This window comes from Anser anser (assembly GCF_964211835.1).
Source record: "Anser anser genome assembly, chromosome: 3".
NCBI classification, from domain to species: Eukaryota; Metazoa; Chordata; class Aves; order Anseriformes; family Anatidae; genus Anser; species Anser anser.
The window spans coordinates 78294415-78311334 of record NC_139722.1 but is presented as its reverse complement, the minus strand read 5'-3'; the positions used below and the strand labels follow the sequence as shown (position 1 = coordinate 78311334).

The 16920-nt window shown below is 41.1% G+C and overlaps 1 protein-coding gene across 1 annotated transcript; it reads right to left on the bottom strand.

Moving 5' to 3' along the window:
- Positions 1-10301: 10301 nt before the first annotated feature.
- FAM89A (family with sequence similarity 89 member A) lies at positions 10302-16279 on the bottom strand. Its single transcript, XM_083831069.1, has 2 exons — positions 15884-16279; positions 10302-12301 (listed from the first exon to the last, which is right to left on the bottom strand). The coding sequence occupies exons 1-2, from the start codon at positions 16133-16135 to the stop codon at positions 12143-12145; spliced, it is 411 nt and encodes a 136-aa protein (XP_083687195.1). The 5' UTR covers positions 16136-16279; the 3' UTR covers positions 10302-12142.
- Positions 16280-16920: the final 641 nt, after the last annotated feature.

The following is a 16920-nucleotide window of genomic DNA, read 5'->3' as shown; positions in this document are numbered from 1 at the left end:
TCTCTGGCATACAAGCTGCCATTTGTTAGCCCAGTCTTCACATGGTTGAAAGTATAATATCACATCTGCACTGGAAAACTATTAGCAGCTGATTTCTCTTAAAACAAGGAAGCTTTTGTTTTTCAGGAACTTGAGCGCTTTTGCAGTCCATCAGCTCTCACACAAGTGGGTAATGTTAAGCACCACAGTGCCATCTGGAGTTTAAGAGTAAAGCGCTATTGTTTCTAAAAACTGGAAGGAACATAAACGCACTATTTTTATTTTTTGGAAAATCACTAATTCAGGCTTTTAAAAGTCTTACTCATTTTCAGTTTGGAGACATGTTATAATGAGCTTAGTGATCAAAATCAGCCCACAAATAATTGTTTCATGACTTGCATCAAAGTCCATTCACTTATTCCACCAGGAAAGCTATGAAATGCAAATTATTTTAGTATGGCATTCTCTTGTTTAAGACATAAACAGTCATGCAAGCTGAGATTATTTTGAGTAGCCTCAGTGAGTTTAGAGAAAACCCACATGGCAAAAGGCGTAGTGAACACGTGCCTTCACTTCTAAAAATCAGTGGGAATTTTGACACTGAATTAATTTGAAACCCACATTGCTGCAGTTAGAATTTGCAGGAGGGAATATATGACAAGATTCCTGAATTCTCTCATGGTGCTTTTAAAATGCTTTGCTGACCTTCTTAGTCTTTCCAATAATGCTTACTATATTACTGAGCTGGCTAGAAAGAAGATCTGAACTTGAGGAGCTTTGTAAAATCTTTTCCCTAAATACGATCTGCAGTCCTAAATTTGTAAAGCTCTTTTGAGCACTGTATAAATAAATGGCAGGCCTGCAAAATGGCTAGGAAATAGTGCCAATTATGTTTTATTTGCTCCTCAGATTATAGATTTTTTTTTCCTTGGAAAAACTGTGGTTTAAGTTCCTTCACATAATGAGTGTGAACTTGAATAGTTTGTAATATATGCTGGCTGCTGGAGAAATAAATCCAGATGACTCCCATAATTTTTTTATAATCTGTAACTGTAATTCTGAATACATTTTTAGGCAAAAGGATTGTCCATACTATGCACAGAAGTGCATGCCACAGCTATCTGAGCACAACAGTAGGGGCCTGAATCCTCATTCCAGATATGAGACTGAGTGCTGCTGTGACCTTGAGCAAGTCACGTATGTATCTCCATAAAATGACTGTACCTCCACCATCACAGGATTTGGGAGAGGATTAATTTGTTGATGTCTGCTTAAAAAGATGAAAAGCATTAAGTCCTCTGAGCTGCAGGTCGTTGGGAGTCAGTCAACACCGTGTATGTCAGACATGGAAACAGGGATGCCAGGGGCCAGAGAATGTGAATATCAAAGGTGATATGTTTAAAGAATTCTTCTTTGTTACATTAAGGGAAGTTTTAATTCTGACCCTTGCTGGCCTACCGTTCTATAACATACGTATCTGTAGACTTTTAGGGGTATATACAGCAAATCATGAGTTCCTTATCGTGAATTTTAAGTTATCACAGCTATTATATGTGCCAAAATAAAACTGAAATTAGTTAAGAAAATTGGAGGGGTGGGAGCTGGCACATTAACTGATCTTACTTTCAGCTATCTGAAACGAGAATTTAGGTATCCTGTTTTATTTGACAGTATGAGACTTTGAGGTTGAAAGCACAGGTATGTCTTTAATAAAAATTGGTGTTTGAAAAAAGTATTCCTAACTATTGGTATCTTTTCAGCAAATGAATCCATTAACATTGCACAAATTTAAACAAGAAAGCAAAATGTTAACACAGAAGCACTTGTACACGCCTTGCATTTTCTTCTTAGAACTGCTAATTCACTCCGTTTGTAAGCAGCCATGGTTATTACCTTTACAGTGATTTCCTGCCACACATGCCTGTAGCCCATCTGATGCTGTCATACCTGCATCACTCCCAAACCTTGATCCCTTCTTTGGTCTCTCACTTTGCTTCCAGTATAAGGGTTTGGTTCTTACCTTCAAAGCCACCAGTGTATCATGTCTTGGCTACAGCAGAGATAGCATCTCTTTTCTCTCAGTACAAGTACAGCATTCTTTTGATCAACAGAAATCAAAAGCCAACAATAATGTAATAATGACTAGGAAGGAGAGCCTCCACTGCATAATAAAGTGCCACATACCAGAATCAGGAAAAATGGTTTGGACTTTGCAGGACTGAGAGCAAAAGTAAATATATCAATTTGAGCACACTCCTTATCATCTTTTTTCAATATCAAGGATCTCTGTTTCTCTCTGAGGACAATTCTCCTACTTCGCAGTGTGGAAATGACAGGTGAGTTGCACAGCTAGGAAACCATAACCCATCTCTTACTCATTCTGTCCTGGGAGAGAGCAATACGAAAATAAGACAGTGCTGATCTTTGAAGTGTTTGTTCAGCAAGGGTAGACAGATTGGTCAAAACCTTTGCTAGGGAAAAACAAATGAACTTTGCTAGGGATGAACGCAATGGTTCCTCTATATATACATTTCCTTACATAACCACATGAAGAGATTAGCTTTCATTAAAACTCAATTCTGTTCAAATTTTATTTTATACTCCTTTCATTCTAAGTTGTTTTTTTCCCCAAAAAAACTTTCCTACTCAATTGAACAGTGGAATTTATCTAAATCATGTGTGTGCATGTATACACAAAGAGAGAAAAGGAAGGTCAATTGATCCTCTTATAGCCTGTACATTTTCCGCCTTAGTTATGTATTAAACTGTGTAACTTCTAACTATTCCACCTTGCCAGTGTAAACACAGCTGCACCATGTAAAGGTTCTACATGGAAAGAAAATGCCACTGGGGAAGAAGGCACCTTATCCTCACAATAGTTTGACTGTGCAACAGTAACAGATAGTATCATTAAAAAAAAAAAAGTCCCTGATAAAACAGCATGAAAAATGTATATAGATCACTTCTGCCTTCTCTCACTGTTACTCATCTGTTTTCATTAAAAAAAAATGCCATCGTGGTGATGCTAATCTAATTCAGCTGCAGGAGCTCTTTGATAGGAAGTTCAGAGAGGTTTTTTAATCCTCTACATTATGTCCTGATAGAGGACAGCAAAACAGGAAGTTCTCGTGCACAGATCCTTCCTCTTTCTAAAGGCTGAGTGGAAGATAGCCATCTGTAATTTCATGCCATTATACAGAAAAGTGCTGGCTTCTCTAAACTCCTCGCAACAGCTGTTCCTGAGCACTCAGCTCTTTGTCGTGAGCTGGCAGCTGGCTCTGCCACTGTCAGGGGGGGAAGAGATCTGTTTTCACAGAATCAGATAGGGCTAAAAGTGAGCTCAGAGATCATCTGGTCCTTCCTCCAGCCATGAGGCTGGACTGGTACTCTGGACAGATGTTTTGGCTGGCAGCCAGAGATCCTGCCTCAGAGGAGCCAAAGTTCAGCTGTCTTCCCTAAATTAGGAGACCTGCTGGATTTTGCTATGTGCAGCAACAGTTTGATGTCCTGTTCTTCAGCTTTTAAACCTGGACTTACTTATTGTGAAGATGGTGGCTTGATCTCTTAGCTATGTAGCGTCCTCTGTTTTTATCCTCCTGGTTGCATGCTTCAAAAACTCTGCTACCCCCTGCAACAGCCTTGCTGAGCCCGATACATTAAAATCCATCCGATTCCTCAGCTATAGAACTGCAAAGTGTATAGGACTTTAAATAAGGCAGTCTGTACCTCTTCAAATCTACTACAGACTTCTCATTGGGGCTTACACATTGGATTACACACAGTTAAGTTTAAACAAAAATATGATCGCTGCCTGCAACGTCAAGTATTTAATTCAGAAGGCAGTGAAAGAATGGTGAATTGAGATCTCTGTTCTTGGATAATAAATGCATCTGTACAAACACCCATTTAATTTGTAAAATAAATTGTCGTCTAAATTTCTACAGTCAGCACAGTTTTAAACAGACTCTTACAAATTAGCGTATGCAGTAATAGTGAGATATGCTTGGCTTCTCTAATGCTGATTGACATATTTTGTCTCTCCACACCTGCATTTAAAGGCATAGAAAAGAGTTTTATTCTCTATGAGAAGTTATATTGAAACACTAGAGCAATTCTCCATTTGCAACAGAAACAGAAAGGACTTTCTGAATGACTGGCTAGTGATAAGTGGCACGGGTAAAAAAAGTCCCATTGTGTAATCATACAAAGCACTAAAGACAAGACAAATCTATTTACATATGAAAACTCAGACCTTAAGCAAATCCTACAGAAAAGACATGAGGCAAGATAAAAGAAATGCATAAAACAGATAGGAGAATTCCTTTCCCCCCTTGAGATTACCACAAATTTCTACCTCACTCATTTATCATTAAATTTTAATCCTTTATGCAAGTGCAATGACTGTCCCCAAAATACACTAGAGCTTTGTTCATAAATGTCTTTCCTCCGCTAAAAATGCCCGGAAAGAAAGGTATAAATGATATACTGAATAGGCACTACATATTCCATTTCCCTCTGCAGGAATAATATATGGTGTGATAGAATGTATTTATGGAAATGCTTCTCCAATTTGAGCAATGTGGCTAAGTCAGTCAGAAAGAGCAAGGGTAATCGAAAGATATCAGCAAAGAATCTGCATGATTTGTAAAGTAACAAACAGAAGAACAAAGGAATATCAAGACCATTACAATACAGTTGTGCTGTGTTCAGAACACAAAAAGGTAACAAGTGATAACAGGATTTGGATATGTTTGTGCTATGAGAAACAAATTTTCATCCTAACAATGTATTATTTCTCTTTCAGCTCATTCTGATAAAATGTCCTTCCCCTATACCAAACAAGTGTTTAAATCTTTAGGTAGTTTACTTTTTGTGCAATGCAACACACAAAAAATCATTTTATTCCATGATATGAACAGCCTATGATGGTATTTAATAGTAAGTGATACATGTGGTCCTGTTTAAGCTTGTACTTCTCCTATACAGAACATTGCCTCATTTCTTAGTAATTCACGTCTGTATGCAATGCTTGAACTTTCCAATATCTTAAGCAACCATAATGAAATTGTAAGCTCTGGGGGCTTTCAGTACAAATAATTGGTGCTACAGATTTTTGTTTTAACTGAATTCCAGATTCAGTTAAACTCAACACCATAAAGGGTTGAGTTTAGAGGAAAAAAATAACAAAGCTTACTGTGTGCATCGTACAGGTACTTTTGTAAGTGAGGTAATGACCTTACTATGTTGCCCTTTTGTAAATGATTTAAGAGGTTCTGCTGTTTGACAAGTCAGAACAGTTTAAGCAATAGCTACCAGGACGCAGACAGGCACCTTTATTGTTTGTGACAGTGCTCGGTATCCTGAGCCAAAATGAGCTCTCAAACTATTACTCATGTGTCTAGCCAGATAATCACAGGGAAGTCTCTGACCCATGGAAGAAACGCCTGTGATTTCTGAAGGAGAGAGTGTTTGGCGCTGCGAGAATGACTGAAATACTTCTGCTCACACCAATTTAAGGCAGCAGTTTGGCACACAACCAAACTCTATACCCTTACAATTCCAAACAGCAACCTATGTAGTCTGCTCTGGTCACATTTTTAGAACCGTAATAATCCACAATTTGCAGGTGATTTCTCCTCTCACTTTAACTTGAGGAATTCTCGAAAATTACATAATCTTAAAGACATTATCTTAATACTGCTGTAGCATTAATGCATTTAAAACCATGGCAGAAGTTCAGTGAAGAGTTGAAGTAGTCACACGCCCGTGTATTTCAAAAGCAAATGGCTTTGTCTCTTTAAATTACATACCAGCCTTATCTGAAAAATGTAAATTCTATTGCTAACAGCACATTCCTCTGAAATCAGATGTGGGCTCGATTACTCAATGCTGGTTGTTTCCACATTCATCTAATGAATTTTCCTGAATAGGAAGGATGAAAGGAAGCCAAAAAAGTAAGAGCAACAGACTTCTGCAGTGAATATTCATCCCCTCCAAAATTACCCTGTCATTTAAAAACAAACAGCCAAATTTACTGCTGGCCTTCTGAAGTGAGAACTCCTTTCTAATACTATCACTTTCTTATGAAGCTTAATTGCCCTGCAAGTTGCAGGCGCCAGTCCAGCACAAATCCAGACTCACCTACAGTTTTAATCTATTACATCTGCCCTTAAGCAAATGTACATTGGGGGCCATGTCTGCTCTTCCAGACAATCTGATCTTGGGATAGCTTATCACTGTGTGCAAACCATGTGTACAGATTTCACAGATTCTTTTAACCTCAGAATACCAAAGAAGCCAGCCCTTTGCAACAGACCCTACACGTTTGCAGAGCTGATTACAGGGTTAGAGTAGCCAGGAAGCCAGTTGGAACAGCTTCTTAGGAAGCTTTACCATTTAGCATAGCACATGGAGCATTAAAACTCCCAGAAAATGTTAAAATTAATGTAAAGATGGCTTTGTAAGTAAGGCAGAGTTGTAGTTATATATACTTACATATATAATTAATATATATATATATTAATTAAGATAGTTATTTCCTTAGGTCATGCAGTGTTGTCTATAGTTAAATTTACAAGATTCAAATAAGCCAACAAATACAATGGATAGAAAATAGACACATGAGGAGCTGTTTTCTTAGAAAGCGTGTGTACTATATGAAAAAGAATATGAACCTGAAACTACTGTGGTGATGTATTCTCTACGGGCAGATGTCAAGAAAACAGGAGTAAATTCTTTCAGAATGGCTCAAAGACACAAAGCTGCACATTAGACAAGAAAACATACCTCTTGGTAGGAATCCCTTTGGCAGGTACACCTATGAATCCACCCACTTCATACTTCTCACCAGCAGTCAGCTGAATGACAGAGTGGGGAAGTTAGTTCCCCTTGCCCTCAGAACAATCTAATTCCTTAAACAAAATTAATGGTTTTAGTTAGACAGCAAGGCAAATAAAATGCATTCTTTCCAGTTACGCAAATCTATGCATCTGCAACAAATGACTTTGACATTAGAAATCCATGACAAGTAAGTGCATACCCAGATTTTAAAGTCTTTTGGAAAATAACACGAAAAATCCCTCAAGCTGTGAGCAGCAGAGCTAATGAAACACGGGATGTTCAACAACTTGTGTCCTGGGTAGTCGGCGTCTCCTTCCAAACTGCACTTACCTCTGTCCTCTGAAAGCACTGGTATTCTTCACCACAACACTCACACCTCCCAACATCCCATTTAGTCCAAAAGGCAGTATCTGAGTTCTCCCCTAAGCCTCTTCCCCCATGCAATATACCCCGTTCTTATCCACGCTAACAGACGTGCTGGTCTCTCGCCTCCTTCCCACACCACCTACATTTATTTTGTCTGGCAGACAAAACTAGGGAAGATGCGGCAGGCATGGAGGCTGCTGGAGAGCTTTTGCTTTTTGTCTGCTGGCGACCATAAAGAAAGGAAAAGTTGAGTTTTACCTGTGAGTCTGGCAGCTGAAGCACCAGCAAGCCTCTCTCCTCTACCAGCTGCTAATTTTTACAGTTTCTAGAAAGAGAGCAACTTTGCAAATTTTATCTAGGAAGTAGACTAAATGCACAGCAAAGCCTTCGGTTAGTAAATAGACACTGAGTGGATTAATCGTTAACTTTTTATAGAGATTCTGGGAGTTTTGCCATTCTCTTTGTTGCATTTAAAATTTTTTTTTTTTTAATTTTTTAAAAACCTAATTCTTTACAATGAAATATAATCAATTTTAAAAAATCAACTTATTTTAGAAGGCTTTCCAAAATAATTTGGTTAACTATAGTTAGGAACTGAACTAATATTTGCAAATATAATAATAATTTTGAATACTCGTTCTCCCCATCTTTTGATTTCACAACTACACTAAATTTTAGATTACTTTTGTATTAAGGACTCACCTTTAGAAAGCATCTGAAAGATGAGCCTAAGCTATCTGTAAACAGAGGGTGCAGCTTTGTTCCACCTTTATTGGAAAACTTCGGTGAAGCAACAATTTTTTCTTTTTTACAAGTTAATCAAATGATCGCCTATGGAAAGTTTTGATGCATTACAAAGTAATACCTTTGAAAATACTTGTGCTGTTTATTTGAATACCACTTGTACGTTAGCATAGGTTGCTGGAGATACCATGCAGATCTTTCAGTCATGGAGATAAATGATGCTGAGCTGCAGTTCTGATTTCAGGAACAGATCGTCGCTTCCAATTCCATCCCATCAAAATCAACAGGACCGATGGTGAATTCACCAGGACTTGAAGCTGGACCTAAATGCTCATCCCTTAATGCGGTCAGAGCATCAGCCATCTATTTTTGTATGATACTTGTGTTGCTGAGCAGAGCACATCTTCTGAAAAGATTTTTCTCTATTTGCAGACTCAGAACATTTCAAAACAACTAGACTGTGATTTAATTACAACTGGTATGACTCTGTAGTTGTCATAGCAATAGAATGAATGTATGTTGTTAAAAAGCCTTTAAACAGCTAGCACAGACCTAGTAATTCCCTATTCCTAACCACTCTACCCCATTTATAGCCATGCTGGAAAAAGACTAGTGGAGAATTAGCGATGGTACTAAGTTTTCCATCTCTGAGCAGCAGGAAATTGTCCCTATTTTCTCGAAAGCCTGTCTTTTCCATCTCTTAATGCCATGTTGGCTAAGCTGGCTGTGCTGTGTGGGACTGCCCGTTACAGGGTATTCACTCGGTACAAAGCAATGTGTCTGAACAGTCTGAAACAGAAGAACCTTCACTGCATTAGCTACTTCTGTGTTCAGAAGCATCTCTGAAGCCTTCCTTTGTGTGAGGTCACCCCGCAGACCCAGCTTCCTTCCCCCCACTGGGATTCTTGCACGCAGCACAGCTTGGTCTGGTGGGAGAGCATGCTCGTACCATGTCACGGGCATGGTGAGACACACACACAGCTGTGCTGAAGGAAGGAGATGGAAGAAGCGAGAGGCATCTTGTACACTGCAGCCTCAATGGTTTTGGAGTTGACTAAACATTAACACTCATTCACTTTACTGGAAGGGAGATACCACTGTGAGTCAGTCCTGGACTCCTTCAGTAAGTACTCTGCAACACGTAATTCATTTTCCTTGTTTGAACAGAAGCTGTCCCCATTTTACTACTGCAGTACTATACTAGCTATGGACTCAGCCCTTTTCTAGAATGAACCAACTGCTAAGAAGGCCGTAGAGTCTTTACAGAAAACAAATTAAATCAACTGCGTTGGTTCCAGCTGCATTCATACTTCCTGATACAGAAAGAAAGAAAACTGTCTGATAGAAGTCTAAAGGTATTAGAGTCCAGCAATACAGACAAAAAGTTTCAAGAGTTTCTTGTGTTATATCCTTAAAAGGTTATATGTAATTTAAAGTGGGATTACAGAGGGAAAATGGGAAGTGTTGTTACCAGTACATGTTTGGGACTGAGAGCAGCAAGCTTTTGTAGTAACACAGCTTATTCTATCATGCACATAACTAAACTCTGATTCGGAGCTGCATGTAACCATTACTCAGTATTTAAGCTGTATTTTCCCACCAAGCATCTCTCTCTCAAATCAATTTCCCTACCTCACGTTGTTATAATGTGGTGAAGAGATACAGCTCAGCAGCCAAAACACCAGGCAGAGAAATATGCCTCTGCAACAATTGTTTACTGATGGAAATTTATTGTTTTTAAAGCTTTTCACTAGCTAGCCAGCCTTCACTGTATTTGAATTTGGATAAGGAACATAGACCATAACTTCTCTCCCATGCAAGGTAGTCTTAAAACAAAGAAGGTGCTGAAAACTTAGCAAGTCGTAACGATCCATCCTTTTTTCCAGTACAAATAATGTAGAATAAAGCTTTGAGACTTTTATGCTTCTTTTCATACAGCAAATACCAGCCAAACATTCCACATTCCCTAACTCACAAGCATGCTGCATTAGAAGCAAAAATCATTTACCCTGATAATTTTAACTTTCATTTATACATGAAAAAAATATTGTGAATTTTTCTCAAGTCCATGCTCACCAGTGGGATTGCCCATGAATTGCACTGCTTATGGATTTGTAAAACATTTTTAATTCTTGCAGAGACAAATTTTCTATGCTTAATTCAAAATAAAATACAATTGAAGCAGAAGCAGGAAATTCCCACTCCAAATATAGACAGACAGAACCTTTTCCATTCTAATTTAAAAATGGCTTGCTTCACTGCAGAGGTCATGACAACAGGTTGTTGTTTTGGTTTTTGTTTTTTTTTCAGGAGGGCACATACGACACCAGTTTGGATTTAAATAATAAATTAAAAATGCACACACTAAAATGTTATGCTAAGCATCATGCTTTTATTTTTTTGGGAAAGAGCAAGAAAATAGCAGTATTTCAACAGACTAGAAAAAGCCTCATATAAATACCAAAAGCACAGCAAATTATATTCAAAACGGATACATTCCTAGGTCAAAGCATGAAGTTGTATGCTTGTGTGTATGTGTACGCACACACATTTTAAATATGGATGTAGCCATTTGGATTATTTGTGTTTGCCTTTTCATTTTAGTTTTGTGAGTGAAGTAATTAGACCAGAATTAACAACAACAACAAAATCCAACCATTTTCACAGACTAGTTTAAGAGCTTAAGCACATACACAATTACAACACAGTCTTTACTCTTGTGGCCATTAAATTCTACTAAAAGAAGCCAGTTTTAGAGAGAATGCACAAAAACTCCACCCTGGAAGTCTCTTTGCTTTTATCACTGCAACATCCTAGCATTTGCTAAAAACTAAGAGAGGAACTACCCCAGAATTTGTCTCCAATTCTTTCTGTAAACTGTATGCATGCCAGACATAAACCATGCAAAAACCCTTTGAGATTTAAGCCCTTAATTATTAGCTTGTGTCAAGATTCAGGCACTGTGATTTACAGCAATCTTTAAAATGAAAGTTAAGAAACGAAAAAATTGCTTTGGGTGCTGATTTTATTTAAAAACAGAGTTGGGGGAAGAGTAAGATAGTGGCAACTCATATATTCCAAGCTAATTAAGCATTACAGGTACACACTACGAAATAAAAAAAAAAAAACAAAAACTGAGTGCTTTAGTAAGTTCTGAAAACAAAAATAAGTTATACTTCAAAGAACAAGTTAGTATAAAAAGTTTTAACGTATGCAAAGTATGTGCTCAAAATACTTATTTTGCATTTTTAAAAAGAGCTGTAGTCTACCTTACAGAAACAAAGTTCACCCAGTATAAAATATTGCAATTTGTCCCATTTTGTCATATGAGAGGTTTCCTTATTCTTCATATGATCGAGAACACTTGCACAAGAGTTCACGTTATTTCCAAGCCACATAGTGGCAGACAAACTATGTTTGAATCGGTGCTTTTACTATCCAGTATAGCAAAAGCTAAGCAAACCATTTGAGAACAGAGTTTAGCAGGTCAAAGAACTACGTTTATGCGAGAAATCCAGACAATAGTATAAAAGTTAATGCCAAGTGGCAGTACCAAGAAAGTGAATTAGATCAACAGGAAAAAAAACTGCTGATAGCATTCACTGTCACATGTACAGCTTGTAAGCTCGGTATAAGGAAAAGTCAAAATTAGCTTAAGAAAAAAAAAATTATACTGTGTAAACAATCCACCCAGTACAAAACTGGATGCAGCTGATAAGAGCAGAACTAGCTTAATAGAGCTGAGGATGTGCGTGCATCCAGATACCTGTTCAAAATGCATTTATCAATACTGTTGACAAAAAAAATAAATCACAGCTATTTACACCACAGCGGAGGTTTCCCTCCCCCCCTTATGAAGTTATTACAACTCAGGAAGTCACTGCTGTCTTCTATGGTCAAAATTCCAGTTATAAGCTACCGATATTTGTAAGTTGAAAACACCCACCTTGCACATTAAACTGAAAACTCTTGTCAAACATGCTTGAGAACTCTTCAAAAGTTATAGTACAGCACTTTGCTCAAGTGGTATTTGCATGAGTAACTTGTACTGACAGCCTGTTAAAATAAGTGAATTTAACACCAGTTGGGGTAGCTGGGTGTTCCTCCTCAGGAAGAGAGATCCGTAGAGATTCCAGTCATTCTTAGTGATGTGTAGTACAGGGAGAGAAGGACAAAGGAACCTAGGCCAGCCCGGAGATTAATCTTCTTCTTTCTAGAAGTATTCCTCCTCTTCATCAAAAAAACCATTTTCCATAGCATACGTGCAGTCTGCATTAGAGTCAGCTTGGCAGGCACCTTTATATTCTTGAATTGACTCATACAGGGAGTAGAGCTGACACAGTAACGACATATCTAGCTGCCGAAGGCCGACCTGATGGGAGAGGAGCGGGAGAGAAAGAAAAAAAACAACCAAGCAAAAAAGAAAACGTTATTACAAGTTCGATTTCATTGGCAGCATAATGCTTTTACTGCACCAATGCAAAAGACACTTCTCCAGTATCACCACGCATCTCTCCTACATCTATCTGCTTTTGTTTAAAACTGCCTGGATAAAGATTTGCGAATGCAGCTCTGACCGGTGTCCCACTTCATGGTGAGGTCTCTCTCTACTCGCTTTTCTTTTCTATATGACATACGTAGGCAGCTGACGTGTTTGCCTCGACAAGGCTCCCCGTGTCTAACACAATACCGCACGCCACTTGAAGGCAGCAAAACCAAAGCTGAATCAGATAAAAACACTCGGAAGGTTTGCAAGCTGTGACACATGTCTTTGTGTGCTCCTCGAGCCTTTTGGGTACTCCCAGATTTTGACGTGCACAGGCTTGATGTGTATTGAAGACCCTAATATTTTGTGTCCCCCAAACTTCTAAAATATTAGCTCCAGGTCTAATTAAAGACTTGGAGCAACATTAAAGAAAGTTACCTTGTGGCCTGCATTTGTATTTCAGGCACAAATGTGTACATTACACTGAAAAGTAAAATAAAGCTAGCCATTTAACTTGAAGTGGTTTCCCTCTGTGGCAACAGATCAGAAAATTCCTTTGACATTTTCACCTACGCAGGCGAGATCAAATTAAGTGTAGGTTCCCTCTTGCAGTAAATTCACCCCACTACCCAAAATAACATTTTTCAAGAAGCAGCTGTTACGCCTAAATTTTAGAATAGTAAGTGTTAAGCTGACAGGCTATACCAAGTGAGTCTCATTTTCATAAAGTATTTTTTTTTTGCTATAATTTGTATTTGAACATGAGGAAAAAAAGCAGCATTTATTGCCGCCTCACAGCCAGGTTATGTGTTATACAGAATGAGAATTCTTCTCAAAAACCTTTCCTTACGTGTTTAAATTCTAAGAAACACATTCAGCACATAAGAAACCCACACGGGGTTAATACGAAGATCTTTCTCTGGCATTCCCCAGGTCCCTACCAGCCTGAATTATCCTATGAGCTCCTTTCTCTGAAGGTGGTAGTAGGAAAAACAAGCATCACACACCGTGCCACTCCAACTTAGATAGGATACACTGTCTTTCAAATTCAATGTGTATTACCTGGTCAGGCCAAGAAGCCCAGACATCATGTCTCCTATAGACCAGAACATTAACGCTTTCATGCCTTTTAGGCCAAGACTTGGAACAAGCTCTGGAATGTTATGCTAGTGGCCAGCAGGCTACAGATGTGCCTTTCAATACCCTCAGATCAACGCTGCTCTTCTTCCCCATCTCATTTTTCATTTTTTTTTTATTTATAGAACACTACTGCTTTCTCTCTCCTTGTTTAAGCAAACACTCTGCAGTAAGCAAAGAAACAAAATTCACTTAGTAATGTCTTCTAAGTCTTCCTGCATTCTCTAAAAGGAGAACAGCACCTGGGCAAATCCCCTTAGGCAGAAATTTGTAAAAACCAAAACAAGAAAGACTACACAAGGGAAAATGAAAAGGAGGTATTTGTATCATATCCGGGCCCCTCTATCTACTCAAGTCCTACTGAGGTAATTTCTTCAGAGGTGTTAAGCTAATGAATGTTTACCTGCCCAAGAATAAAGTCTGAACATCAGCCTTTATGGCTGGCAGAGTTTGGCTTGCCCCATCTAAACAAACTGCTCACCTCAGGTAAGAAAGAATTCTGTGAAGCTGGACTTAGAACTATTACATGTAAACATCCGAAAGATTAAGCAAACTTGCATCAGCGCTGAGGGCTAAGGCTGTGGTGTGGAATTTTTCAGAGAGTGATTAGGAGTAAAGGGAATGAATTGAGCACGGAAATTCAACCTGGAGATGGAAGAGAGATTCCAGATGCAAGATCTTTGTCTCCGAAGAAATGCATGAGAATTTCCTTCTTGGTGAAGCACTTCACTTCAACAATTAATTCTACACTTAACTCTAATCTCAAAGCTAGACATTGCTCAGCAGAATTAATTCAGCGGGCCTTAACAGCCATAGCTGTCACCAGCGTCAAACACTCAAACAAGAACAGTAGATCTGCTGAAAAAGAAACACAGCATCTTTCTCTTCACAACTTTCAAGTACGATCCTGAAGGTAGTAAAAGCTTGAAGAACCATCTGGGCTTACTAGCACAAGCATGAAGTTTTTAATCCCAGTCAATCTGAGTCTGACTCAAGTTTCCTCACAGCACCTACCAGGCAACCCACTGCACATTCCCCTGCTGTCGGCTCTTTTCCTCACGATCATGGTTCTGAGGTAACTTTTCTGTCCCCCCGCAAAACATCTAAATCTAACACTTTCTCATCTTTAAAAACCCACACAGAGTATCTTGCAGGGGAAGATGCTGCTATGCATAGCTTCCCCATTCAGTGCTGAATTTTTAAAGTAAGCTCATTACCCAATTGTAATGCTATCTTTGACTGGTGCAAGGAAGAACGTTCAATATAAATAATAATGTGCTATTATCCGCTTGATGAAAGACGGGCTATTAGGATGTGAGTCTCTCTCTAATTTGTATGGGCCACAAAAAAGCACACCTGGAACTGAGGAGCCTGTTGCTTGAAAGCCTTTGATGTGTTTGGAGGCAAAGTGTTTTTTTCTTCAGAAGTGTTTTATCAAATTATCATCAAGGGTAACTGAGTATCAAAGGGGGATGTGAGTGTCAAATGACTTTAAGAAGCATCTTGTTTGATTTTCCATTAGGAAAAATAAATTAGGCTTTTATAAGAGCCACCTCTGCTTTTCTGGAAAGGATTAGGACGACTAGGATCATATCCTTGCGTTCCTTTGCAAGACTACAGGGAAAAAAAGCCCCTGGGGTGAACAGCCACTTGTGCTGCCTGTACTTCAGCACAGCTTCAAAACAGGCAATTTTAGGGCCGTCTCAAACTTTATCTGAATTACTTGTTGAAGCATTCATGGCAGACTGAGGCAGCACGCTGCATATTCCTTCTGAAGCTACAGAAAGGAATTTCAGCAGTATCTCACGTTCAAACCATGTTTTTAGCATGGTAAAAAAAAAAGAAATAAGCCTTGAAACGTGCAGATTTTAGCCATCTCGTGCCCTGTTTCAGAATGCTAGGCGCGTAACGCTTGTTACTTGTTAGTCATTACAACCGCATCTGGCATCAGCAGCGCACCACCACCCAAATTAGTGTTTAATCAAGAGGCGTGCCAACCGCCCGGAGGAGCTCTGCCACTGACACCGCGTTACAGAACCAAAACAAAGCCTGCAAGAAAAGCCCTGCCGGGGCTTGCTCCACCTGGACGGGGCGAAATCGGCGCTAACCCTTCCCTAAGCGCCAACAGCGCCTTGGGGGGGGGGGGCGCCCCGCTCCGATGGCCGCCGCTGCCCACCCCACAGCCGGGCGCCTTCGGGGGGGGGGGGGGAACCCCTCTCCTCGGTCCCCTCGAGGGGGACAAAGCCCCGGAGGCCGGGCCCCGGCCCGGGCAGGCCTCGGCCGCCCGGAGGCCGTCATGCGGCGCCCCCCGCCCGCCCCCGTTGCCCTCACCATCTCCTTGCGGAGCAGGGCCAGCGCCGCGTCCAGGTTGGGAGGCTTGGGGGGCCGCGGCGAGCCCCGGCCGCCGCCGCTCAGCTCGTCCTGGATGCGGGACTTCTGCGCGTACAGCCGCTCCAGGTCCCGCCAGCGCCCGCCCTGGCCGCCGCCGCCGGAGGAGGAGGAGTTGAGCAGCCCGCTCAAGCTCTTGGGCAGCGGCGGCAGCCCCGAGCCGCCGCCGGGACCCGGCAGCCCCGGACCGCTCATGCTGCGGCGGCGGCGGCGAGCGACGACGGGAAGGGCCGCCCCGGCACCGCGCCGGGAGGCGCCGCCCGCTGCCCGCCCCGCCTACGGGCCGCGGGGAGGGAGCGGGGCCGAGGGCCGGGCCGCGTTGTACCGGGCCGTGCTGGGCCGGGCCGGGCCGTGCCCGCCTGCCGCCGACCCGGCCGTGCCGGCGGCGCCGCCTGCAGCGCGCAGCAGGTGCCGCCCGTAGCGCTGCCCGCGGCAATTAACGCCGCCGCCTCGTTAGCGCAGGCCCCGGGCGCTAGCGCAGCGCTGGGGTCGGGCAGCTCTTGGGCAGACCTTTACGGTTTGCCTCCCCTCTGTCCCGCCCTGTCGATACAGACCCCTGGCGGGCCCCTCTCCGGAGTCTGCTGAACACTCGTGCCGGTTTGGGGTCGGCAGCCTAACTAACCCTCAGAGCCTCGCACAATGCCAAGGCAAGTGGATTTTTGAAAACCCTGGAAAGTTAAATATTGAACAATAAAAAGCTTCGTGACTTCACATTGAATAGTTAAAAGCTTCTTGACTTTATATAGAGCAGATGCTTCCTTACTGTATATACCCCACGTTAACTCTTAACCCGCTTTAACTCTGACAGCCTCTGACACTCTCCGTGCCTGCCAGAAAGACCTTTTCCTTTGTGCAACAGCTGGAGACTGAAAAACCAAACCCAAAGCAGCACATAAAATTGGAGCTCTGGGAGCACACCGCCATTGCACGGCCAGGCTGCCAGGAACAGATGGTTAAAGGTGTAGTCCTGTTGCCACAAC